The following is a 24,879-nucleotide window of genomic DNA, read 5'->3' as shown; positions in this document are numbered from 1 at the left end:
AAACACCCAGTCATTGACTGGAGACATTTGTACACTATATCTTATGGTCTTCGAGTATTCCTACCATGGAATGCCTGCAGGCCTGAATCAAGTCAAAGGGAAAAAAGATGGCTACTGCCACACTTAGATACTTCTGCCACACATGGGAGGAAATTGTGAATTGGATTAGCCATTTTACAATGGGTCTTTCATTAAGCCTGAGCCTCTGTTGTAAAACGCTGCTCCAGGCACCACAGTGAAAGATCCGAGAAGTCGGTGCAGAGGGGCTGGTCATAGCATTCCAGTCAGGTGCATTCCCCAGGTCCGCCAGATAGATACCCCTATTAAATAATGGCACAATCTCCCACGGGCGTGCAGCCATTCCCAGACAGGAATGCTGGACCAGGGCAACGCCTTGCCACATGAGGAAACCACAGAAACACTGGATTTTCACAACTAAAGGAACCATCTATGCAAGCAGGCTTCCATTAGGGCACTCTGGGTATCCAGCCCAACGAAAAAGACAAGAATGAAAACATGTGTTACGGCCACAGCCTTCTGAGTTTGTTTTTGTGATTATTAATTGGTTTGGCCCTTCTGAGTGCAGGCTCCGCCCCTGCGCACCTGAGAGCGGTTGCGGTGATGGCTCAGGCTGAGCATATAGAGGGGAGAGCGACTGAGCGCCGGGAGAAGGAGGAGACCTGCGAGAGCGCCAGGCCCCGGCCTCAACACCAGGAGACCAGTGTTTTGTGTTCGAGCTACTATTGTGATATATTAATGTGTAAAACGGAGAGGCTGGAGGTTGGAAAACTATAAAAAGAACTTTGCATCGCTTCCTGCCTATCGCGTTTCTTTATGTGGCTGACCCCTCGGCTGAACGAGCCGTCACCTTATCGAGGGGTCCGTAACATAAATGGGGGCTCGTCCGGGATATCTGTGTCCGGATAGTAGCTAAGGAATTCGAGTGATCTAATTTAATTCGGGTGATCCACGTTCTCTGGTTAGACAGAGTAAGCCAGCGGGGCTGTGCTTAGCGCCAGTCCTGACAACGGTTTACTGTTTATTATTTTGCCTTTCTTATTTTAGTTTGTTATTTTTGGAGGTACTCCGGGGGAGAGAGCGATCTCTTAATCGGTACCCTCTGAAGACTAGAGAGGAAAAGTTAGCTTTATGGGTTAGGTAAGTAGGCCCAGAGAATGTTGGATTATCCTGATTATTTCTGCATATTGTTGTTTAAAAATGGCAACGTTTGAGTTAAGCCGATTTATAGATCAACCAAATGTTGAAGTTTTAGGGACATGTCGAAAAAGTGATTTGTCTCTTATTGCTCAACATTATGGGATTCCTTTTTCTAGAACACTAAGAAAAGCAGAGTTAAAAGATTGTTTAGTGGCTGGCTTGGTTAATAAAGGTGTTTTTTCGGCCATGGAGTCTAGTCCCACTGTAGCGGCGGAGTTGGAGGCACCAGCTGCTGCGGGAACTTCGCCTTTACGCGTATCGCGTGGTGGTCCAGTAACTCCCTTGGTGGGGGTTGGTGCGGAGGAAGGTTTAGCCTACTCGATGCCTAAATTTGAGCCTCTTTCTCTTTCCACAGAATCAACAGGGAGTCGCTCAGATGCACGTCTAAAACTACGTTTAGCACGGCTGCAGTTGGAGACCCAGGACCGAGCTCAGGCAAGGCAAGATGACTTGAAGCGTCAGATCGAAATGTATCGAATTGATGCTGATACCAAAGTACGACTGCGGGAGTTGGAGTTACAGGCTGCGCCCGAGGTACCAAAGAAATCTACTGTCAAAACATCTCTGGTCGAAGGTGATCCCGTTACGTCGCCTGGTCCATCACCGTCGGGAGGCGTTGACGAACCAGTTGGTACTGGTGGTGATTCGGTAGCGCCGTTTTCAACACATTTTGACGTGGCTAAAAACATCTCGATCGTTCCACCCTTCCGGGAAAAGGAAGTGGAAGCTTATTTTCAAGCTTTTGAACGAGTGGCGTTAGCTTTAGGATGGCCAAACGCGGTTTGGGCACTAATGTTGCAATGTAAACTCTCAGGTAAGGCGCAGGAGGTATGTGCATCTCTCTCGTTAGAGGAAAGCGTACAGTATGAAGCCGTGAAAGCTGCAATTTTACGGGCATACGAACTTGTTCCTGAGCATTACCGACAACGGTTCCGTACCTCGAAAAGGGGCACGTCGCAAACGTATGTTGAATTCGCTCGGGAAAAAGGCATCTTATTCGATCGCTGGACCAAGGCGTGCAAGGTAACTGACTATAACTCTTTGCGAGAGCTGTTGCTGATCGAAGAATTTAAGAACTGTGTTCCTGAACGTACTGCATTGTATCTGAACGAACAAAAAGTCAGCACTGTTCAGCAGGCTGCGGTGTTAGCTGACGAGTATGCTTTAATGCACAAAACGGTGTTTTATAAGCGTCCGTCTGATTCTGGGGGTTCCGCCGTGAAGGAGAACGAAAATCTTTCCGACTCGAGAAGTAAATGGAGTCCTCCCAGTCCGAAATCTAATCGAGAATGCAGTTACTGTCACAAAATGGGTCATAGTATGGCTGAGTGTCGTACGTTGAAACGTAAACAAGAACGACAAGATTCTTCATCTTTTCAACCGCGAGGCTCGGTGTTGGTGAAAACTTTGTCTCCGGCGGTTGCAGTGTCCCCCACGACCCCAGACAGCTGTTTCAAGCCGTTCATATTCCGCGGTTTTGTTTCAGTAGGTGAGAGGGGCGAGGATCGAAAACCGGTAAGAATTCTCCGGGATACAGGGGGGTCTCAGTCCTTCATATTAGCAGATGTTCTGGATTTTGGTGTTGATTCCGCGTGTAATACCAGCACGGTGGTGCAGGGTATTGAAATGGGTTTTGTGACTGTCCCGTTGCATCGGGTGCACGTTTCGTCTGAGTTGGCGTCTGGATGTTTTGAGGTGGCAGTGCGTCCCTCGCTACCTGTGAGAGGCGTTGACTTTATCATGGGTAACGATATAGCTGGGGGTAAAGTCATGCCGGTGGTGCAAGTGGTCGACGTCCCGCACAACGACTCTCAGGCGGATGTGCTTGCTAGAAACCTGCCAGGGGTGTTTAGCGCCGTGGTGACACGAGCCCAAGCAAAACATGACCTTCAGGAAAGTAATATACTCTGCGATTCTGTGTTTCCCAAGATTCTGGGAACTGACGTGCTGGCTGATCCTCCAGAGCCGCCCAAAACGACTCCAGGGTCAGCTAGGAGCTTTGATCTCATTACTAATTTGCTTGTTTCGCGCGAAACTCTGATTGAAGCGCAGCGAGAAGATTTATCTTTAACTCCATGTCGGGCGAGTGCTGAAAAGGGGAAAATATCGCTGCGTAATCACCAGTTTTACTGGCACGATAAGGTGCTAATGCGTCACTGGAGTCGATCGCTAAATCCTGGGCAGCAAGACGATTGGAATGTGGTGCATCAAATTGTGGTGCCCTCGAAGTTTCGATCACAGGTCTTAGAACTGGCCCATGACCATCCTTGGTCCGGACACCTCGGTATCACTAAAACCTATAACCGGGTGCTCCAGCATTTCTTTTGGCCAGGTTTAAAAACTGATGTTGCACAATACTGCAAAACCTGTCACATCTGTCAGGTCAATGGGAAGCCTAATCAAGTTGTGCCGCCGGCTCCCCTCTGTCCTATTCCTGCCGTCGGCGAACCATTCGAGCGCGTGCTAGTTGATTGTGTCGGTCCACTCCCTCGTGCTAAGTCCGGGTGCCAATACTTGTTAACAATCATGTGCGTCGCGACACGCTTTCCGGAAGCCATCCCGTTACGTAACATCACGGCCAAGACGGTAACTAAGGCACTAACAAAATTCTTTACCACCTTTGGGTTGCCGAAAACGGTCCAAACCGATCAGGGTTCAAACTTTATGTCTCGCGTTTTCCGTACGTCCTTAAAGGCTCTTGGAGTGGCTCATGTCGTCGCAAGTGCCTACCACCCTGAGTCGCAAGGAGCTTTAGAACGGTGGCATCAGACGTTAAAATCCGCACTTCGCAAGTATTGCACCGAGACTGGAAAGGAATGGGATGATGGGGTCCCGTTAGTTTTATTTGCAGTGCGTGAGGCAAGACAGGACTCTCTCGGGTTCAGTCCGGCTGAGCTCGTGTTCGGGCATGATGTCCGGGGTCCTTTAAAAATGCTAAAGGAAGAGTTTCTCGATAGAGGTTTGTCCGCGAAAACAAACGTTCTCGAGTTGGTCTCACGTACTCGGGAACGTTTGCGAGACGCCTGTAATACGGCGAAGGAAGCGCTTTCATTGTCGCAAAAGAAGATGAAGAAACGCTTTGATACAAAAGCGGTGGTGCGTCGTTTCCTGCCTGGAGATAAAGTTCTCGTGTTGTTCCCCATTCATGGGACCACTCTCTCGGCCCGTTTTTCGGGTCCGTACGTGATCAAGGGTAAGTTGAATGAAACTAACTATATCTTGTACACTCCAGAACGGAGGCGAAAAACACGTGTATGTCACATAAATATGTTGAAACCCTATTTATGTCGTGTTGAACCGAAAGCGACCACCCCTGACGATCCGGTAGCTAAGGTACCCACCGAGCAGGTCTCATTGGTAACTTATGCTTTACCTGCCGACACTGAGGATGATGGGATGCATGTCTCTATGGAAGTTTTAAACGGGGGGTGTTTCAAAAATTCGGAAGTCTTAACTTCACTCCCTTCTCGACTGGCCTATTTATCTCGCGAACAGCAACGGTACGTAATGGACCTGATAAAGGAGTTCCCAAATCTGTTCAATGACGTACCTCCCGGAACTAATGTCATCCAGCATGACATCGAAGTTGGCCGTGCAGGACCTTTCAAGCAACATGCTTACCGCTGTCCATTAACTAAGAGAGAGGCAATGAAAGCTGAGGTGCAATATTTACTAGAGAATGGGTTCGCTGTTCCGAGCAGTAGCCCCTGGAGCTCGCCGTGCATTCTGGTGCCGAAGGCTGATGGGTCCCTTCGTTTTTGTACCGATTTCCGAAAGGTCAATTCCGTCACCGTGGCGGATGCCTTTCCCTTACCACGTGTGGACGATTGTGTGGATAGTCTTGGGGGTGCAAACTACATCACCAAATTGGACCTATTGAAAGGTTATTGGCAGGTGCCCCTCACCGAGCGGGCTTCTAAAATCTCTGCGTTTGTAACCCCCGACGCTTTTCTGCAGTATACGCGTATGGCCTTCGGTCTCCGAAACGCGCCCGCAACATTTCAGCGGTTAATGTCCACAGTCTTAGGGGGGGTTCCTAACTGTACTGTTTATTTAGACGATGTTGTCGTTTACTCGTCTACGTGGGAGGAACACACGTTAACGTTGCATGACGTGTTTGGCCGATTGTCCGCTGCTTCCTTAACGTTAAATCTAAAAAAATGTGAATTTGTAAAAGCTTCTGTAACGTATCTAGGGAAGCAGGTGGGAAATGGTCAAGTGCGACCACGGGACGGAAAGGTGGCTGCTGTGCTCAACTACCCAACACCTACTACGAGGAGAGAACTACGTAGGTTCCTGGGAATGGTGGGGTACTATCGTTGTTTTTGCAAGAACTTCTCGACTGTTGTTGCGCCGTTAACAACACTGTGTAGTCCAAAAGTGGGTTTTCTTTGGACTAACGAATGCGAGCAGGCATTCCTGTCGGCAAAATCTCTCCTTTGCAGTGCACCGGTGCTGTCCGCCCCAGACCTGACTCGTCCGTTCCAGCTGGAGGTGGACGCCAGCGCGGTTGGAGTGGGAGCTGTCCTTCTCCAGGAGGGTGCTGACAACCTAGGCCACCCCGTATCATACTTCTCAGCTAAGTTCAACAGTCATCAGTTGAATTATTCAACCATTGAAAAAGAGACCTTAGCTCTGTTGCTAGCATTACAACAGTTTAACGTTTACGTGGGGGCTAGTGCGTCTCCTGTCGTTGTTTATACAGATCATAATCCACTTGTTTTTCTGAGCAAAATGTATAACCAAAATCAACGACTCATGCGTTGGGCCTTAATGGTTCAGCCGTACAATCTTGAGATCCGTCATAAAAGAGGCTCTGACAACGTAGTTGCAGATGCGTTGTCTCGCGGATTAATTTAGGAACAGGATTTTCTGTATGAACCCATGCATCAGTTTTTCTTTTTCCCTCTAAGGAAGGAGGAAAAGAAAAAAAAAAAAAAATGATTCTTCCTCTAGGGGGGGGAAGTGTTACGGCCACAGCCTTCTGAGTTTGTTTTTGTGATTATTAATTGGTTTGGCCCTTCTGAGTGCAGGCTCCGCCCCTGCGCACCTGAGAGCGGTTGCGGTGATGGCTCAGGCTGAGCATATAGAGGGGAGAGCGACTGAGCGCCGGGAGAAGGAGGAGACCTGCGAGAGCGCCAGGCCCCGGCCTCAACACCAGGAGACCAGTGTTTTGTGTTCGAGCTACTATTGTGATATATTAATGTGTAAAACGGAGAGGCTGGAGGTTGGAAAACTATAAAAAGAACTTTGCATCGCTTCCTGCCTATCGCGTTTCTTTATGTGGCTGACCCCTCGGCTGAACGAGCCGTCACCTTATCGAGGGGTCCGTAACACATGACATCAGCAGCAGACATACTCCCAGACAAATTAGGCTCCATCTGCTGGCAGGATCTGGATGGAAGCCAGCTTCGATGGAAGCCAACTGCTACCAACGGTTATTAATATTAATGCATTCATTCCCTTCTTTAAAATGCTGCTCAGATGGTTTACAATACAGAGTTTGGGAGTCCCAGAGGTCATGACCCTAATTTAATAAACTATACTTCACTAACAGTGAAGACCAAAGCTTTCATTTATAATATAGGTTTAATGACGGGAGGGCAGAGAATTGTATTTCATCTGCAGCCTGCTTGACATCACTTGAGACACGCTGATGAGCCGAGAGGGTGGAGGTTAAGGTCAATGCCACAGTCAAGATCGGCACCACGTCTTTAAAGTGTCCCTTGACTCCAGTCAGGTGGGGTCCGAGAGCCGGCCACAGGATGCTAATAAAAGCAACTTTATAGACAGAAAAGTAAACACACAGAAATGTCATCAGCGTGATTTTCCAGAGAGCCTTATCTTCACATTCCTGGAAGTGCTGGTCTGTTTACTTTGGGAGCAGTCTGTCCTCAAGCATCCGTGTTTCAGACGCAGCGGATGATAAGGAGCAGCTCAGGTGTCTGTGATGGGAGGCCGAGCAGCCACAGGCATTTACAGACAGTGTTTAACAGAGCCTTTTTCCAAATCTTCCTTTGACACATTCATTAGTCATTTAAACGCTAGACTGATTCATTGCATGCAAATGCTGCTACAGGATGTAAAGATCTCAGTTTCTGAATGTGGTTAACAAAAGAACTACTTTCATAACTACTTTGTAATCATGTTTTTGGGCAGGTTTTTTTCCTCGAGATTGAGTGCAGTAATGGTAGTAACCATTTTTATCAATCACTGATCGGGGGGGAATTAAAGCCACTATAAAATCTATTCTATATAAGCCAATATAATGTAGATAATATTTCATATAGTAGCATAGAAAACCAAGACATTGACACGTTAACCTTTCGAAAAAAAATGTACTTAATCCTTTCATATTGAGCTAGGATACACTGGATTCAACCTGCAGTCCCCAGGTTCAGAGACAAGCGCAGAAGATGATCACTTTAAGTGCCCCAGTCAAAACGCTCCCAGACATTGTCTGCAGGATAAAGTACAGCATTGTGAACAAGTCCTACGGATTCATGATCATCACTGCCGTAATATCTAACTAAAATATTCTATGACACACTGGAGGACTCTCAGACGTCATTTACCAGACAACAAAGAGGTCTCAACTCTCAACATGCACTCAGAGAATCCGCGGCTGGCTTCCCTTCCAGTACCGGATATCATTCCATCATTCCGTGACTTGGGAACGCTGTGATGACCAAGTCAAGGAGTCAAGAATTAACAGCAGGCTACACAAGTGTTTGAGGATTCATAAGAGTCTTTTCATTAAAAGAGTGTACCTGATTTTCATCCCGTTCAGGCAATCAACTAAAAAAAATAAACAAAATATATATATTATAATAATAATAATAATAATAACAATAATAATAATTGGTAAGTCGCCTCTGTCTTCGATCTGAAAAACTAGTTTCTTAATGTTAGATGTAATTTGATTGTTTTTTATTTTTACATGAATAAAATATCACAAATAAACAAATCTAATCTAATAAATTTATAACAAGCACAATTGTGTTGTGCCTGTCATGTCTGAACATGAAACCTTTGTCATACAACGAATAACCTAATGCTCTAATTTAGCAAAGCTTCCAGCGGACCAAAACAAAACTCAATGAAGCAAGTCAATTAATGCGCCTAGTAAATTAATGCAAACTATCCATCTGAAGACTGGGTTGTGCGTGCATAGTAGTACTGCTTACAGAATCAGCTTTCTTCTCAACGGGCTTTCAACAACATGCTCTTCGAAGGTTGATGCCTTCATTAATCCCTCAAAACCAATCCTTGAATAAAAAAAGTCACTTGGGAAAAAACAGGAGAGTCTCGGATAAACTTCAAAACACCTTTTGCATCGGATACATTGTTGTCATAGGCAATGATAATAAGATTATGGTGAACAAAGAGCACATTTCCCTAAAGACTTGTTCTGATTACAGCGAGAACGAGCCCTGTGGCCGGATGCAGGCTCTGGGACCACCTCGTGTTATAGGAACGTCAGTCAGCAGCAGACCTGAGGCCAGCAACATAATCAGTATTCATCCTCACAGCTGACGGAACCATCACTAGGAAAAAACCTAAACCTCCTCTTTGCACGCTTGCTATAGAGACATGCTATTGTCATGCAGCTGTATCTCAACTCAATCTTTATGTATTGTGCAAAGTATTCAACCACAAATGTTTTTCGCTGCAGTTTGACGTGGAAAGAGAAGGAAAACCTTTTTGTGAGACTGCACAATTCTTAAATTATTCATCTTTAGTGTCTTGTGAACTCACGAGGGTTCAGGACAGGACATGGAAATAAATCATAAATCCAAATAATTTATGAAAGACTTTCAAGTTGTACATAAGCTAAATTGAGAGCAAAGCATAACCATTAATCATATATGGTCTGTTATTGCGCTGAGTGATATATACACTTCAACATTGCATTGATCCTTTTTATCTTCCACCACTTTTCGCCCCGGGGTCTGGCAAACAACAGTTTCGGTTCACTTAGTTTTCTCTCTCACATTAGCTTAGTTACTTCCTTTTTTTTTTAATCATTGAGGCTCTGGAGGCCGTGGATGTACCATTTGCTGCTCGTTAGTCTCTGGGTTGCACTGGACCTCGAAAGGTAACAACTTGTTTTTCTCCGCTCATTCTTAAGTCAGTTAATGGTTCTGTAAGGTTCCTAATGAGCTGGCCTTGAGGACAAAACGTCTTGCTGTGTTTGTAAGGCATGTTAGAGAGGTGTGTGAATGTCTAGAGATTAATGTAAGGTCAGGTAAAAAAATGAATCCAGCAGCAGTTATCAGTGCAGTTAAATAAGTCTGCTGTGACTGGCAGTCACCGCCCCTTGTTTTTGGTAAGTTCACCTCATTTTTTCCTGTACATCTTCATCAAGAAAAAAAATCTTCACAAACATGTTCAATAAACATGAAATTCTGCATGTTAAAAAGTGTGATTTTGCAAATATTCCAAACAAAGAGCTGGCCTCGATCTAAATCCAGTGGCCCTGAATTCAGTTTGACCAAGAAAAAAAAAAGGGCCTCTGTGCCAGTTTGGCCTGGTCTAATCCAGAAAATGCACATTTGGAAAGCATCCTAATAGGATGGAACGGGCAAAGTCTAGATCCCATGTCGTCTTGGATAAACATGAGCGTGAATGGCCACATTGCTACCTAGCCATCCTCACTGCTTCCCGTATGCTAGGGAAGAAAGAAGGCCTTATGCAGGGGAACAGAGTTGGCCTTTCTGCAGTGGACAGACGGCTTCACACATGTTCACTCCCACCCAGGGGCTGTTTACACGTGCATCTGCACCAACCCGTTGTGGGGTAAGAGAAACAGGAACAAATGCATAGAAATATGCCCCCTTCTCAATTGGTCCTGCCACGAGTAAGACACAGCGAGGGGGGTAAGGAGAGATAAGGGTTGAGGGGGTTCGAAAGGGGGCATCCAAAATCAAGGAAACATAGTATGTTCCTTATGCCAATATGAGCCGCCAGATGAGCTTAAGCGTGCCTTGGCAAAGAGGGTGGATCTGTAGAGCTGAAGGGATCTTCACCCACATTCTTCCACAAGAAATTACACCAGTTAGGGTTTTTGTTGATGGTGGTTGGGGAAAACCGTTTGAGGCATTGGCACAGAATTTTGAAAATGTTGGGCTGAATTAGAAAGCGACAGCAAATTGTTTACACTGTTCCCATTTTTAATCAAAACTTTCACCGATGGCTGTGTGTGTGTGTGTGTGTGTGTGTGTGTGTTTCTGCCCAGTTTTTCAAGTATGAAAATAATGACACACTCTCCCTTCAATCAGCCTTCACCCTTTTGTAAGTTTCACAAAAGCTTTAAAGTCAATGCCATATTGGCACAGATACAGTAGGTTTAGGCCATTCTGCTGCTCTTTATCCGGCTGGCCTCCATTTTCATGGTGCCTGCTCCTGGCCCCTGCCTCAGCTGGGGACTTTGATTTTCATCCCTGCCAGACTATAATCTTCCATGCCTATCATTAGTAATCATGGTGAGCCTCAGGATAAAAAAGTCTCAGGCTGTTGCCCCACAAACATAAGATTACAGCGAATCAGAAATGAAAGTCAGACGGTACGTAGGCGTTGGAATGAAGGCAAAGGCCCTCCAGAGCCAAGAGATTTGCTCGGTTTCATTAATGCTGACGAACTTAATTCAATCAATTCTCTGCAAGACATCAATGCAGACGACATAAGCAATTGCTGAAAACCACAGAGGCCAATGCAATAAAGCCGCTTCGTACACATACCACCTCAATCTATGTGTAGATTTAGTCTACTGACTTTGGCGGTGGGCCACTGGTGCCTGTGTGAAGGCAGAGCGAATCCACAAACTCTGAGTTGGGGGTAGGATTCCTATTTGTGATGTGCCCATTTCTGCCAAAAAATACCCACTAAATGGCAAAACATCTAGATGTGTTGGACAAAGCCTGTATGTGCTGGCCTTGAGCCCCAGCAATAGGGCTGTTTAAATGAGATGAAGATGGAGATGAAGTCCTCCTTATAGCCAGCATTCAGAAAACACAGCTGGGTGGTTTCAGAGCAGTCCGACAGACAGAGAGAAGAGTGGAAATTGAAATGTTCTGCGTGTAGATTTCTACCTGTTGTCATTGAGCTGCGTGTATCGGGGCTGAGGGTCTGGGTCGCCGTCGTTCACATCGTAACTCGCATCCGGGTCCTAAATAAAGACGCGGAGACGCAGTCAATTTGGTAAATTGAATTGTTTAAAAGTCTATATCAAAATCCTTATCTCTTGATGGAAAACAATGTTACGGCTAACTTAGGAGTAATACTCACATAGTTCTGCATCAAGTCAGGATGGTTCTTCTCAATTCCATCATCCAGGATGGTCACCACCACCCCTTTACCCGTGTAGCCCATCTGCCACGCAGATTTAGCATTCAGGTCACGGTGGTTGATGTTGTACTGAGGATGGAGGAAGCAAAAAACGTAAGTAAGAATTAAGTATTTGAGAGACCCGAGTGCTGATGACAGTGCACTGTTAACTAAATCTGGAGGGTACTACACAAGCCATCTCATGTAAGACATGTCTGAAGACTGGGGTATCTCAATTCTAAAAGCACCAATGCCATGCTTTCATTTATTGCATTTATAACAAAATACCAAGCAACGCACTGTTTCACGGCTCACAGTAATCATTCTGGAAGCTTTTTGATAAGCTTCTGACATCCATCTGGACCTTTGGTCAAAAGCCATGTCTGTCTTTCAAGTTCAAAGCTCTTGGTTTTAAAGTGTACTGCCAGTTAAATATCATGTGTGTGATGTACCTCTGACACATTGGTATTTATCTGACACACTCCTCTTAGATTTCACACCCTTCAAGTGCAATCTATCAAAAAGGATGAGGTTTACTCTTCATTCTTGTAAAGTCATTGAGTGTTAATTCATCAAGAAAAAAATCAGTTAAAGTAGAATGTTGTGATCTGCAATGCTAATTCAAATTGGAAAAAGGCCCTCTGTGGCTGACATGCCGAGTGTATAATAAATCTGAGAGCTGGGGGCAGGTTTTCATTCTCAATACTGCTAATCAAGCGAATCCTTTTCTTCCTTAATGTCAGCGTTTCTTCTGCACACAAGTCTGAGCACACAGTAGGCACAGCTTTTGAGGCTCGCCTAGGATTTTTCCCATTTGATCATTGAGATAAATATGAGAAAAATATATAAATATTCATTGTAACAGCAGATGCAGACCATTAGCATCTGTCCGCCAAGGACAGCCTGCCAACAGACCCACCCACACTGACCAGCCACGCTCACTTTTAATGAGGTTCAGACTTATTTGCTGCTGGCAGAGAGTTGGAGCACATTGATTCTACATGAAATCTTGGCTGGATCCCATTACTTCCAGTGCTTCCCCAACCATTATAACAGGGGGGAGAGGGGGGGGGGGGGCACCTTGAAAAAGTGAGGATTAAAAATGCACGACGGCTCCACAACGACACCAGCACAAATATGCCCGTGTGGCGCTCGCAGCAGCAGAGCAGAGAGCATTGGCGGAATGACAGTCCTTTGTTTGCGAACAACCAACATGGTCACATGTTGCTTCTTTTTTTTTTTTTTACGTGGGGACATTTCCATTTTTCTAAAAGACACTTAACTGATCCGAACACTGGAACGAATCTTAAAATAGCAAAGGTGCTGCCCCAGTTTTCATATATTTGGTGCATTAATGAGCTTTACAACCTCGAGGGAAGCCTACAGACTCAAATAGAAATTGATTTAATTTTCTTCCGCTCACACAGGTTCAGCATCGCTTTAATAAAGAAGACCAGAGTGTATTAAATGGAAAAATCTCAGCAAAAACTACATAACGTAATATTTTTAGTAACACATTTTTATTTCTTTATGTGTGAATAAGGATTCTAGAGCTGTGATGATCAGTTGATCAATAGACAAACGATCAGCAACTATTCTGATAAGCAAAATAAAACATCTTTACATTTTGCAATAAAGCTCGGCCACAATCAGTTTTAGTTGTGATGAATTGTGATGGGAATTTTTTTAAAGATTTTTGGAACAAAAGGAATAATCAAGAAGAAAATGATTGGCAGATTAAGTGAAAATGAAATTAATATTGAGCTACAGCTTTGAATAACATTAGGAAAAGGCCGGTTGTAATATCAGTGAAATACGATTAACTGATGTGAACGTATAGCAGAGTACTACATCGGGTCAAATTAATTCAACCAGACAGCAGCCTCTTATCTACCCATTTGCCTTTCAAACAGCCACTAACCAATCCAGCACACTATGGAAGTCAGTCTGCCTGTTAAAGAACAGACATTTTGAACAACTGGTGATGCAAGTCTGATTTCAATCACCATCAATTTTCTTCAGCCTGAAGCATTATCGCAGTAATTCAAGGAAGAGAGGAGCCAAACAGAAAAGCTCAGGGGTTGTTACTGCTACTACAGAACAACGTATCAGTGACATTCTAAAAAGTCAAACGGAAATATCTATCAACAGGGTATTAGAGAAAAGCTGTTGCTATATGGACTGAAGTAAACCACCAATTCAAAAAAGTATGCCATTCAGAGCTCAATAGTACTCTGTGTGTGAATTGTATTGTTGGCTGAAACCTTCAAGCAAAGTCACTTAGACTTGCTTTTCTTTCTGCAAACAAGACCCACGACAGCATTTTGTAATATTGGATTCAGACAAGCTTGTCTTTTGACTTGGGGGGGGGGGAATATATCACAGCAACAAATGTAATTAGGTGTATTGACTTTGGGTGGATAAAGAGCTCAACCTGTGTGCAAAGAATTATGTCCCACAGACAAAAACAAGTGTTGAGTGCAGTTTCTACTCGCATCGTCCATACTCACCAAGTACCACTGGTCTTGAAATTTTGGATCTAACGGTTCTTCGAAGACATCCCTCTTTTTCCTTTGTTTCGATACTTGTTGCTCGGCCCAAGTCACCTAAACAAGGAGAGTACGAACACAAAGAAACACGTGTACAAATAAGCGATATGAACCAAAAAGGTTACTGCTCACATACATATATATTTATAAAGGAACAAGAAATAATTATGTGCTTGACACAGGGTTCGCCGTGTCAAATGAATTAATAGAGCTCAAAATTCTCAGCGGGACAACAGCAGACAGATTAGAGGCCCAGGGGTACCATGGACTCCTCACTAATGAGACTCTGTGATAAAGGTCCAGAGCAGCCTGGAACTAATTAAAACTTCTGGATTAGTGTCAAATGGGATGCACCAGAATCTATTATGCTTATTCACAGGTACACCTAAAGATGTATGCACACTCACAATATATACGCAGAGGTACAAACTCCGTACAAGCCAAACAACACAGTGAACTGCAGCAGGCTTTCATGGTGCGCAAGCTCCTTCAGAAAGTGTTGACGGAAGCAGATTGCATACGAGTAAGCCTGCGTGTGTCTCACTCTCCCCCGGTAGGAAAAAAAATCGCCTGGGCGCACGAGAAAAGTATCTCAGGAGAACGAAGACTGAGAACTGCCTGCCGCAAGGACGGAGAACCTGATGCAAAGGACAACCACATAACAGCACCTCTCTCTCTCTCTCTCTCTCTCTCTCTCTGCTAGAGACACAAGAACAAAAGAGAAAAGACGTAATGAAGGTCACATTAGCTGCTACACTGAAGCGATGCAAATTCAACACTACCACAATATCAACGCCACGACTGAATAATGTCGATGAGCAGAAAGGTTCGTGTTCGCTCCCTTGACTGGTGAGAGACTAGGTCAGTGCAAGCGGAGGAGATGATTCACACTGGGAAGAGGAGGTCAGCACAGGGTGGTGCACAGTGGGATGAACCGTGCACATTAAGTCAAAGAACTACTGCTGACAATGACATGTCGCTAAATGTGGAAACTGAATAGCTAAACACTTTGTCGCCATTGGGGATTCTGACTGCATTATGTTCTGAATAAAGAATATGAATGTTCAAAAAATAGGCTTATATCATTATTCGCTTTTTCTTTGGATTTGTGTCGACAGCCTGGGGACTCCCGTTTTTGGAAAATAAAAAGTTATCCACCACATTTGAAAACATTATGGGTCTACTGCGGCATTTTATTCTGGACATCATTTCCAGTCAAACTGGCATGTTATGAAAACGTTGTGGCCACTATAAACATTTGCAATTTGTCATAATGACAAAATTGACATTTCTGTTTATTAACTGTGCAGCGTAAAACCTTTAAAAAAGGAGGGATCCAGTTCACTTGAGTTTCACAGAACTGTTTTACAACATTTAATTAGTTGATGTGCTTCTCCCAGTCAAGCTTCAATATTGGCATTCTCTTTTAAAACAAACGAGAATATTGATTGAATGGTCAACAGTCTGAGTGACAAAGACTGTATCCAGGGAAGTCACAATTGTTACACTAGTCTGTGACAGCCAGTCAGATGGAAACAAGCTATTTTCTCTTGCCTCATAAGGTGTGTGCGAGTTCTCTTTTTCCATTTCCTTATCTGCTTTTGACTCATAAACATTAAATCCTGTATGACATTGCTCTTTGTTTTTCTCACATCGGTTGGACTTCTGTTTAAACACGACAAGAAAAGATACAATATTTGTGCAATATTTGTTAGTAACTAGTGCCACTCAGGAAGTTTGGTTTCATGCACATGGCAAAGGACAGTCTACTGTGCCGTGTTGCTTGCATTGCCTAAAATCCACCGATTGAACCATCTCATTATCATTGCAAAGCATGGTATAGATTTACATCCCCTTTGTATTTGTTTTGCATACAAACAAAACCATCGTATGAAAGTCTTTTACTTTGCTTGCTTCCATTGACACTTGAGCCAGGTATGAAACTACGTTGGGAAATGGCTCCCTGTCAAGCAGACAGGCACGACGACTCACAAAGGTTGTTAACTGGGATTACACCACAGCATATGCTTAAATGTTCCTGCTAAACACTTGAATTGTCGGTTCGTGGTCTTATTATGTCTCAATCCTAAAAAAACAAACAATTACATGTGGTGATAGACACACCGCTTCTCCGTCATACAGGTCGCAAGTCCATCTGACTTTTTTGTCAGAGACTGGGGACACCCAGCCAATCGCAGGGCTGACACAGAGACAAACAACCCTTCACACTCACAGCCACACACCTACGGGCAATTTAGCAATACCAATTAACCGAATCCCCGCAGCACGTCTTTGGACTGCGGGAGGAAGCCGGAGTACCGGGAGAGAACCCAAGCAGGCCCGGGGAGAACATGCGGACTGCACACAGAAAGGCCGCTGGGCGGAGTCAAACCCAGGACCTTCCTGCTGTGAGGAGACAGTGCTAACCACCTCACCACCGTGCCGCCCCATTTACAGCATGGCTTTATTTACATTTTAGAGGATTCATCGACATTCAAGATGCATTTCTCCCTCAAAAGGGAAATCTTTTTGCTTGTCCATTAAAGTTTAAACACTCTGAAAACAAGCAAATACCTTCATGACTGCTCAATCACACAGTAGCCCATCGTGTCCAGTGAACGGGATTAGCTTCAGTAACTACAGAGTCTGTTCATTTCCACTGCAGACACTTCATTGACGGTTATCTGCCACTAATGTTTGCAGCGAGTGACACACACTTAGAACTCAGCTAGACTCCGCTTTGCATTGGACAGAGGCATGAGGAAATGATGGTACAGATTAGTGGCTTGGGTGTGTTCACAAACAGTGAGGGTATTGAATCAGTAAACTGGGAAACAAAAACAAAAAACCTCCTGATCGCTGCATACTGGCACAGCATTTACCTTCATTAGAGTAAATCCAGTTCCATTTGTGGGAAAACAACACAATTACAATGCAGCAACTACTAAGGTTTTTTTTAGTTAGCGGATTACATTTCCCTGACAGAACATTTACGTTACCAAATAATCCTTTTAATACGGAAACGCAATATAATAACAGTTTGAATCAACAACCCGAGATACTGCCCTCCCTCCATAGTAAACAATAAAACTCATATTTTCCATCTTTAACCTCCTTTTTCATACTCAAGAGATTTCCTCCAACAACAAACACATCATTGCAACACTATTTTGCAGTTTTCATGTAAAAGGTGTTTCGAAAATTCATTAATGGTCTATGCAGAGAATGAAGCCCAGACAATGACGTTATAAATGGGTTTTGGAAAATCTCACGAGTCCAGACCGGACCAAAGAAAATGTTCCCGGACAGACAGCTGTTGGCTTCATGTTCAGGTGGAGAATGATTATCTGTCCAACAACTTGATTCCGCACTCGGCTCATTGTGTCCCATCCACTCCTTTTTATTATACAAACAATAGCATCCTCCCTCTGAGGCCAAATGGAAGTTGCTAGCAGAACATAATTACAATGAAGAGACACGATTTCAACTGTCGTGCAGATCAGTGGTTGGTTATGCCATTCATATCTATACAAAAGGCTTCTTTATGTCACAACTCGTACTTCTCTTGCTATAGTATTGAAACCAGCCATACAAGCAGTCAAACTAAGGATAAATGAAACATTCAACATTTCTGAGCACCCTTTTGCGTTATTTTGTCATTCTAATTCCTTCTCTTCAACTAACCAAACACAAACCGTGAATCAAAGAAAACTTCCCACAACAACAACAACAACAAAAGAATAAAACAGAAAACAGTGGATGGCAGGGAGGTAGATGATGGACCCGAGCGTTAAACCTTCAATGGGGCTTAATAACAGGGCTCTGTTAGCCAGTCAATGAGATCTGGCAGAGGACCAGGTGTTTTTGTCAGTAATGAGACTCTTCAAAGAGACTCTATTGAGCCTTTTGTCCGGCCTTCATGTCAACAAGTTTGAAAGCTGCAGAGACATTCTATCTAGAATAAAAAACTCCTCCCAAATATAATTTTATTCATGTTTTATTTCTTTTTAACTGTGCGGCTGATGCAAATGTGAAAAGTTCGCCTCATGTGCAGGCATTATTAATTGCACCTCAGTCACAGAAACGTTTGGATCTGAGGGAGTCTTCGGTTGCTAACTATTGTAGCATTTGCAACGCTCTCTTCATGTCCAGTGGGTTAAACAGACCTGACCCTCTTGCATACAGGAGCTGTAACACTCCACTTTCTGAGGTGCTGTGGTGAAACAAGGAATTCAACAACAGGAAATGAAGCCTGTTCAAGGAAATCCCCAAAAAGGGAGGCGGACCATTTGCAACAGGCTAAAAAAAACAAAATGAGTGAGTTAAGAATAACATGTTTAGTAATTGGTTTATGGTTTGCATGTCTACTCACATTAGCACATTTAGGGCTTATAGATCAAATAAAGTAAAAAGGGCCTTTATGCAGAAAACCTTTTCCAAAGCCTCATCATTTTAAATACTACATTGGAAAATATACTTCAGGTTTTTGTAGGTCTGTCTCTTTTTAATTCACGGTGACCTTTACGTCCAGTTATCAATAAACCTCACCCACGTCCATGAATGAACATCCACCCACCCACACAGAAATAAACTCCTTACCTGGGGATCTCTTTGAAGACGGACTTGTGTCCCTCTGTGATCTGACAGTGATCTCTTCACCACCCTACGATGCCGGAAGTGATAATAGTCACCAAATACCTGAAAAGACCAGAAGATAAGATCAGTCATTACGTGAGAAATTTCTCTTCCTCTGATAATGCTTCTGTGAAGTATGAAATGACTTGAGCGTGCTAAATCGCTACTAAACCAGTGGGTCAAAAGTACAGAATGTCTGAGTACTGAACAGCGGACTGTTCAAAATAGTTTAAAAATCTCCAAGCTGATAATGCAGTAATGGAGACCCAGAAATATGCATGCACTGTAGAAATATAGATCCATGGATTCAATCCATTATTTATGAAAGTATAACAGCGGTGTCCGTCCATCGACAGACCAAAAGCAGCATCAAATCAAATTAAAATGAGTTACAGAAAGCCTTGTGTTAAACCTGAATATTTAGATTTTCCCTTTTCTCTTGAAGAGAAACTTTCACTTTGGTTGTATGTAGTTAAAAAAAATATATCTATCTATCTATCTATCTATCTATCTATCGATCTATCTCAATATCTCTCAATAATAAAAATTCTTATTACGGCTGCAAATCATTTTTCTCTGCATTTTGTGGTGTGGTGAAGCTAATGGGCTGCATTAGACCATGAAAAGGGCTCTCACAATAAGATAATCCCATTTCCATTCCCAATAACCTGGGATCGCCACACTGATTTACACATACCCTTGTCGGAGACCTGATACATGAGCCATAACCCTCTCTGCTCCGTCCAGTTATTACCACAGACTTTGACCTACTACCACCAGCTCCTACAGATGACGATTAGAGGGTTAATTGATTTAACAATCCTTTGGGGTGTTTTTAGATTGATTATTCATTAGACAAAGAACAAATTGTCAATAAACAGTGGGAAAAAATATTTGTCGCAAGCCCGATCTATGGAGGAAAACATGAGCCAATGTAAAGGTCGAACCATTTTTCAGTCAGGATCCATTATCCGTGGAAAACGGCCGACGGCTGCACAGCCGCACCCACACAGAACATTTTGCAAACTAATCATATTCTACGCTGTTCAGGTCAAGAATATTTCTCTCCAAAAATATATAAAAATATATCAAATATATAACTTGTTACTATACAGTATCACAGGCAGGCTTCGGGAGGGAAGTACCCTTCGCAGTACCCTTGTTGAAGACCTCTGATCTAGAGATTGCGATACGTTGTGTCGCAGGAAAGGATAATGAAGAGCAAACGTACTGCAGCGTGTACTACATTCCTTCATTCTAAAAAGAGACACGGTCGACGAGGCGCACCTCCTCTGCTCCCATTTATTCACAGTAAACAGGCCCATTCCAGCCAGGCTCAGACTAAAAGCACCTGCACACAATAGTAACAGTAGGCAATAGAGCGGCAATAACCAAGACAGTGACGTTAAGCTCAGAGGTGGAACCACTTGCACACCACGAGACGAGCGCGAGTAAAATTATTAGAGAACAAGGCTAGAACAAAAAAGCAGGATATGAAAGGATAAACGCTGACACCCGAAGGCATCAGCTGAGCAGACGGTCTCTTCTCTGAAGAGGGGAATAAAAAGCAGGCAGTGGCTCCATTGTGTTAGTCCACATGAGAGCCTTGGAGGAGGGACACTGATCAAAGAGGTGGAGAAATACACCTGAAGTATATTATTTTTAAATGTAATATATAGTAAATTAATCCGGTCAAAAATGGTTTAGCTCAGTTTACGGATGATATTGGTGATGGATCAGTTTTTCATGTATTTATCTCATACTAAAGGTAAAGTCAGTTTCCCTGCTGAGAGGAGCGAAATACAAAAAAGATTATTATCAGGTTTTGGTGACCATGTGATCAATCGCATGACGCAATCCACTGGAGAGGGTACCGACCCAAATACGTCCAACAGCAGCAGCATCAACAACAGATTGTTTAGGCCCAAATCACGCCGTTTTTAATTAATAATTTATGAATGTTTTGTTCAAAACTGTCCATTTGGCAATATGGGAAGTGTGGCAGCCTCATCATAATCTGATGCGGGACGCCGAGTAACGCAGGAAATCACTATCTGGTGGGGAAAGTTGGTTAGAATACTTACACATACGAAGACCAAGTCTGCACAGAGTCTGAGAGGCTTGTTCCACGATAGGCAAAAAGAAAAGCGGATATCAGCGCATCTATGCGTGTCAAACATATGCAAACACACATGCTGACCACACAACAACATGTTTTCCAAACTACTTATGCTAAATGTCGATCCCTGCAGCTTAATCATTATCTAGCAATCAGCAACAATAGATGGGAGCCTAGGTTTTGGACCATTTTATCTGATTACTACGGTGTTTCCGTGGGGCTTTACTGCCTTCCCCTGGAAAAAGGGTCATTTGTGACAAAAGACATTAAAAAAAAGGTGTGGAAACAGACGGATCAAGAGTCACAAGTGGCCATTACTGATGCGATAAGCTGAGCTCTGATAGAGCACAACAGGCCTCAGCAGTGCTGTCCGAGTGGCCTTTTACTGAAGTGAGGCATTAATCCACCAAGCTCATGTATAACGCAGGCCTGTGTAAAATTACTGTCGGCAAATTTGTCTGCATGTTTGCTCCCATCCCGCCTGCCAAATTTTCCTTGTGGGAAAGCACTTACGAAAAGGTCTGTCGTCTCATCGACAGTGACCGTTGACACAATTATGTTTTAGAAAGAGCCAAACAATATCTGGAGACAAAGTGTGAAAGGGGTTTGGGCCAGCAGTGAAGCAGCACGAGGCAATTATTTCAGATTAACAACGGACACAGCGATAATGACACATTTCACATCAATCATGACAAATTTCCTTTATATTTATGATGATTAACTATCTAATTTAGGATCATCTTGAGCACTATCGTATTTTGAGTTTTACACCAGTGCCTGGACACACACACACACACACACACACACACACACACACACACTTTCTTTCCCCCTTATCTTTATTCGTCCCACAGCAGTCAATCTGCCTTTCCTTACGCAATAGCTGCACACAGTATGTTATGCGTTAATGCTGTTAAATGTTTTGGTACAGAAGTGTCCACAGGTGCAGGTGAAGAAGTAGCCAGAGTGTAGAACGGTTGTTCATATACATCCCAGTGATGTAGGAATAAACTATTGCATCTATAAAACCTTATAAGGCGAAGACGGCCTACCTTATTTATCAACACACTGACCATTTTCAACAAGCTGCCGGCCACTTTCCCTTGCGGTGTTTATCCAGTAAAAACAGATTATGATTCCTGGCACAGTCCACAGTTTAACTCGATTGTTCTGAAGAAGCCAGATTAGTCCGTTAAATGGTGTTGACAAAAACAAGTGGATTAAACAGGATGGTGAAATATGGAGTCTTTGAGTAGGCTGGGAAATACCTCAATATCTACTTGATAAAACTTATGTTGAAAGGCTTAAATAAAAAAAGCATACCTGACATGTCTTTGTTGATAACACTGCAAGAGGTCAACTCTTGGCAGACATACTGCGATGTGATGCAATGCTGGCAAACCCCATGAGAGCTTTAATACTTATTAACTTCACGGTACACGGAAAATACAAATGCTGTACCATGATGAATTCTGCTTCCATGCATGGTAAACATCGAACATTAAAAACAGTCATTAAAAGGAGGAGACTATCTCATTGTATGCTCCATCCTGCTGGGGCCTCTGCATTAGCACAACAACCTTCCCACTGCAGCACAACTCCACTTTATGGAGAGGATGAGCGGCGTGTTAAAAGTTAATATTGTCATGGCATAACAGCTGCAGGGCTTCTGGCTTACAGGTCGAAGAGAAGTGTCCTCAGATGACTGACTCTGCACAGTGAGGTCTTTATGGTGCTGCGAGGATGAAGTCCGACACAAGACAGGCACAAGACCGCAAACATCCGCAACCAAGTAGGTCTCATAAGAGCACGGACGCGGTTGAAAAGCGTTTCACAACTGTCATCATCAATTTTAGGAAAGTCAGTACGGTTGAGAAATAGAAAGGCGATCAGTCTGAGCGGTGTGGTTTCCCATTGTTATAAAAAAAGAAAAGACCTGATTAGGTAAATGGATTTTCACTGATGATTATGGAAATGTTCCCTTTGTCCAATTAGCCTGTTTTTCTCTTTGACAGAAGAAAACCAAAGCATTGACATGGTACAAGGAACAAACGGCAATAGTCAGCCTGTGATCAAACACTTTCACTCCCCCGCTGGACGAGAACTGACTGACTGTGCGAGATGTGAACTTTAGCCTCTGGATGGAGTCAGATGTAATTTCACGGAATCGGTCAGTCATGAGCCGAGCTACAGTCGGAAGCCAGCGCACTGAAATTTCTGACCACGGCTGTCGGACCGCAGTCTGAGGAGGACTTTTTTGAAAATCGTCCAAGTGTGATGCAAGCGATCTTGTAGACATCTAAGCCCTCCGAGACAAACCACCTAAACTGAAATTCACAGTACAATAAACAAAATGACACGAGGACCACGTACACAGAGAGAAGGACTCTGCTTTCACACGGACAGTTTGAGGCACCACTGTCCCTCCGTCTTGCTGTTTTGTGTGAGAGGCACGGAGGCAGAATGAGGGGCTGAAGTTGCTTCTGCGCCGCCCCGATGGGCCAAACAGCAACCCTGTTGTGTTAAACATGACGCATCTTTTGCTCCTGGGAAGCCGGCGTGCTTTCTGGAATCACTGTGGCGGCATTATAAAAGGTGTTGTTTGGTTCAGTCGGAAGCCGCCGTAAAAGGCAGGTCTTCTTTACTGCTGGGTCGGTTTGAACTCGCTCTCCTAAAAAGGCCAAAATAAATACTGTAAATGTGTGCATACCATTACAAGGTCAAATTGCATGTTTACATTGAACTCCTTTACATATAAAAGGCAAAGGTCTGGTGTCCAAATGGATGGACCAACCGTTCGTTTTTTACAGTACTCTGGACGGTAATTTAAAATAAACGTTCTCACCACAATGACATGGTTACTATGGGGATTAATAGCATTACACATTTGAGGTCATGGGATCATCACATGTCTGTTTTCCAAATGCTAATTTATTTAATTCAAAGACTGTTTGGACTGAGATCTCAGCAGGCAAAAATTATACAACCGAAAATAATGTTTTTTGCACTAAACTTCCTGGATTAAAGCTTGGATTTTATAAAGGGGGGACTTGTGCGTACCCATAAACCCAATTTCATTCAGAATTCTTGAACTGAATATGGCCAGGACAACTAGGTTTTCTAGTTGGATATGACTTGAGTCACTCAAACCCCGTCAGCAACAACCTCTGAAAGACAGACAGACGCCTCAATGAGCTCATCCTCATTAGTGGAGGAATTCAACTGCGACCATCACCAGTTACCGTGCATGTGCGTGTACGTGTTTGATAGAAAAGGAGACACAGCTGAACTAAGACGAAGGAGATTGGAGTGGGACAGGAAGGAGGCAGGTTTCTGTCACGAGGGATGCAGTTCTATCGCTGAGAGGGGAAACTGTATGATTGCTTTGGACACCATGAGGGAATACAAAATGTAATCTGTGCGTTGAATCTGAATTTAACAGTAGAATAAAAATAGGCAACATCTGCTTTAAAAGGAATACATCTATTCCTTCAAAAAAGGGATGCAAGGCATCTTGCAATCCTGGGTTAATTTGGTTAAAGCAGAGTGACAATTAAATTGTTACATATGTTTTTTGGTATAATTCAACATATTCCTAAACTACAAATATTGGGGCCTCTGTTGTGCATGAACTTGAGGCCAGTGAAGATGGTTATGATGAGACTAAAGAACACAATGAGACAACATTGGCTATGGTGTTAGTAGAAGTGCAACAATTTGTTTAAACATCTTATTAGGTAGTATCGCACGCAAGACATTTTCACACATTCTATCTACACGGTGCTTCGCCGCACCGTCCCCTCAGACAGGGAGCAATCTGTGAGGGCAGTGCGCTCTGACTCACCCTCTAGTGTCTGTGGGGTTGGGTGACTATTTACGGACGCACCCTGTATATCCGGATAGTTGAATTCATAATAAGAAATTGTCAGAAGGTCATGTGTTGGATTGGTCATGTGTTTGCTGCAGGCGCTTCCATGGAGCTTTCACTGGTTGCCTGGCAACCTCATGACGACTGAAAAAGTGAAACCAATT

The 24,879-nt window shown here is 43.6% G+C and overlaps 2 protein-coding genes across 11 annotated transcripts in view; one reads left to right on the top strand and one right to left on the bottom strand.

Moving 5' to 3' along the window:
- furina (furin (paired basic amino acid cleaving enzyme) a) overlaps nt 1-24,879 on the bottom strand; it is a 62,168-nt gene that overhangs the window by 16,000 nt on the left and 21,289 nt on the right. For all 6 annotated transcript variants that reach the window (XM_040200652.2, XM_040200644.2, XM_078084863.1 and 3 more), the window contains 4 exons: nt 18,693-18,791; nt 14,055-14,150; nt 11,506-11,634; nt 11,310-11,386 (listed from right to left, as the gene is read on the bottom strand). In XM_040200652.2, coding sequence (XP_040056586.1) covers nt 11,310-11,386; nt 11,506-11,634; nt 14,055-14,150; nt 18,693-18,791 — 401 coding nt within the window. The remainder of the gene's footprint in view (nt 1-11,309; nt 11,387-11,505; nt 11,635-14,054; nt 14,151-18,692; nt 18,792-24,879) is intronic.
- LOC144385285 (uncharacterized) lies at nt 524-6,478 on the top strand. Of its 5 annotated transcripts, XM_078084859.1 has the most exons (3): nt 524-4,411; nt 5,414-5,506; nt 5,632-5,913. In XM_078084859.1, exons 1-3 carry the CDS (start codon nt 1,219-1,221, stop codon nt 5,763-5,765), a joined length of 3,420 nt encoding a protein of 1,139 aa, XP_077940985.1. In that variant the 5' UTR covers nt 524-1,218; the 3' UTR covers nt 5,766-5,913. The 5 variants fall into 5 exon arrangements, with proteins under 5 accessions (XP_077940985.1, XP_077940983.1, XP_077940986.1 ...); XM_078084857.1 differs by having other exon boundaries at nt 524-5,506; nt 5,664-6,478; XM_078084860.1 differs by lacking the exon at nt 5,414-5,506 and having other exon boundaries at nt 5,664-6,155.

The sequence above is a fragment of the Gasterosteus aculeatus genome, chromosome 12, assembly GCF_964276395.1.
Source record: "Gasterosteus aculeatus chromosome 12, fGasAcu3.hap1.1, whole genome shotgun sequence".
In the NCBI taxonomy this organism is placed as follows: domain Eukaryota; kingdom Metazoa; phylum Chordata; class Actinopteri; order Perciformes; family Gasterosteidae; genus Gasterosteus; species Gasterosteus aculeatus.
This window is presented reverse-complemented; position numbering and strand designations above follow the sequence as displayed.

Excerpts from the sequence above, each read along its gene's own strand:
- LOC144385285 (XM_078084856.1), top strand. The coding sequence starts at position 1,219 with ATGGCAACGTTTGAGTTAAGCCGATTTATAGATCAACCAAATGTTGAA. Across the intron at positions 5,507-5,631 it reads TACTACGAGGAGAGAACTAC|GCATTCCTGTCGGCAAAATC; the intron begins GTAGGTTCCTGG and ends GAATGCGAGCAG.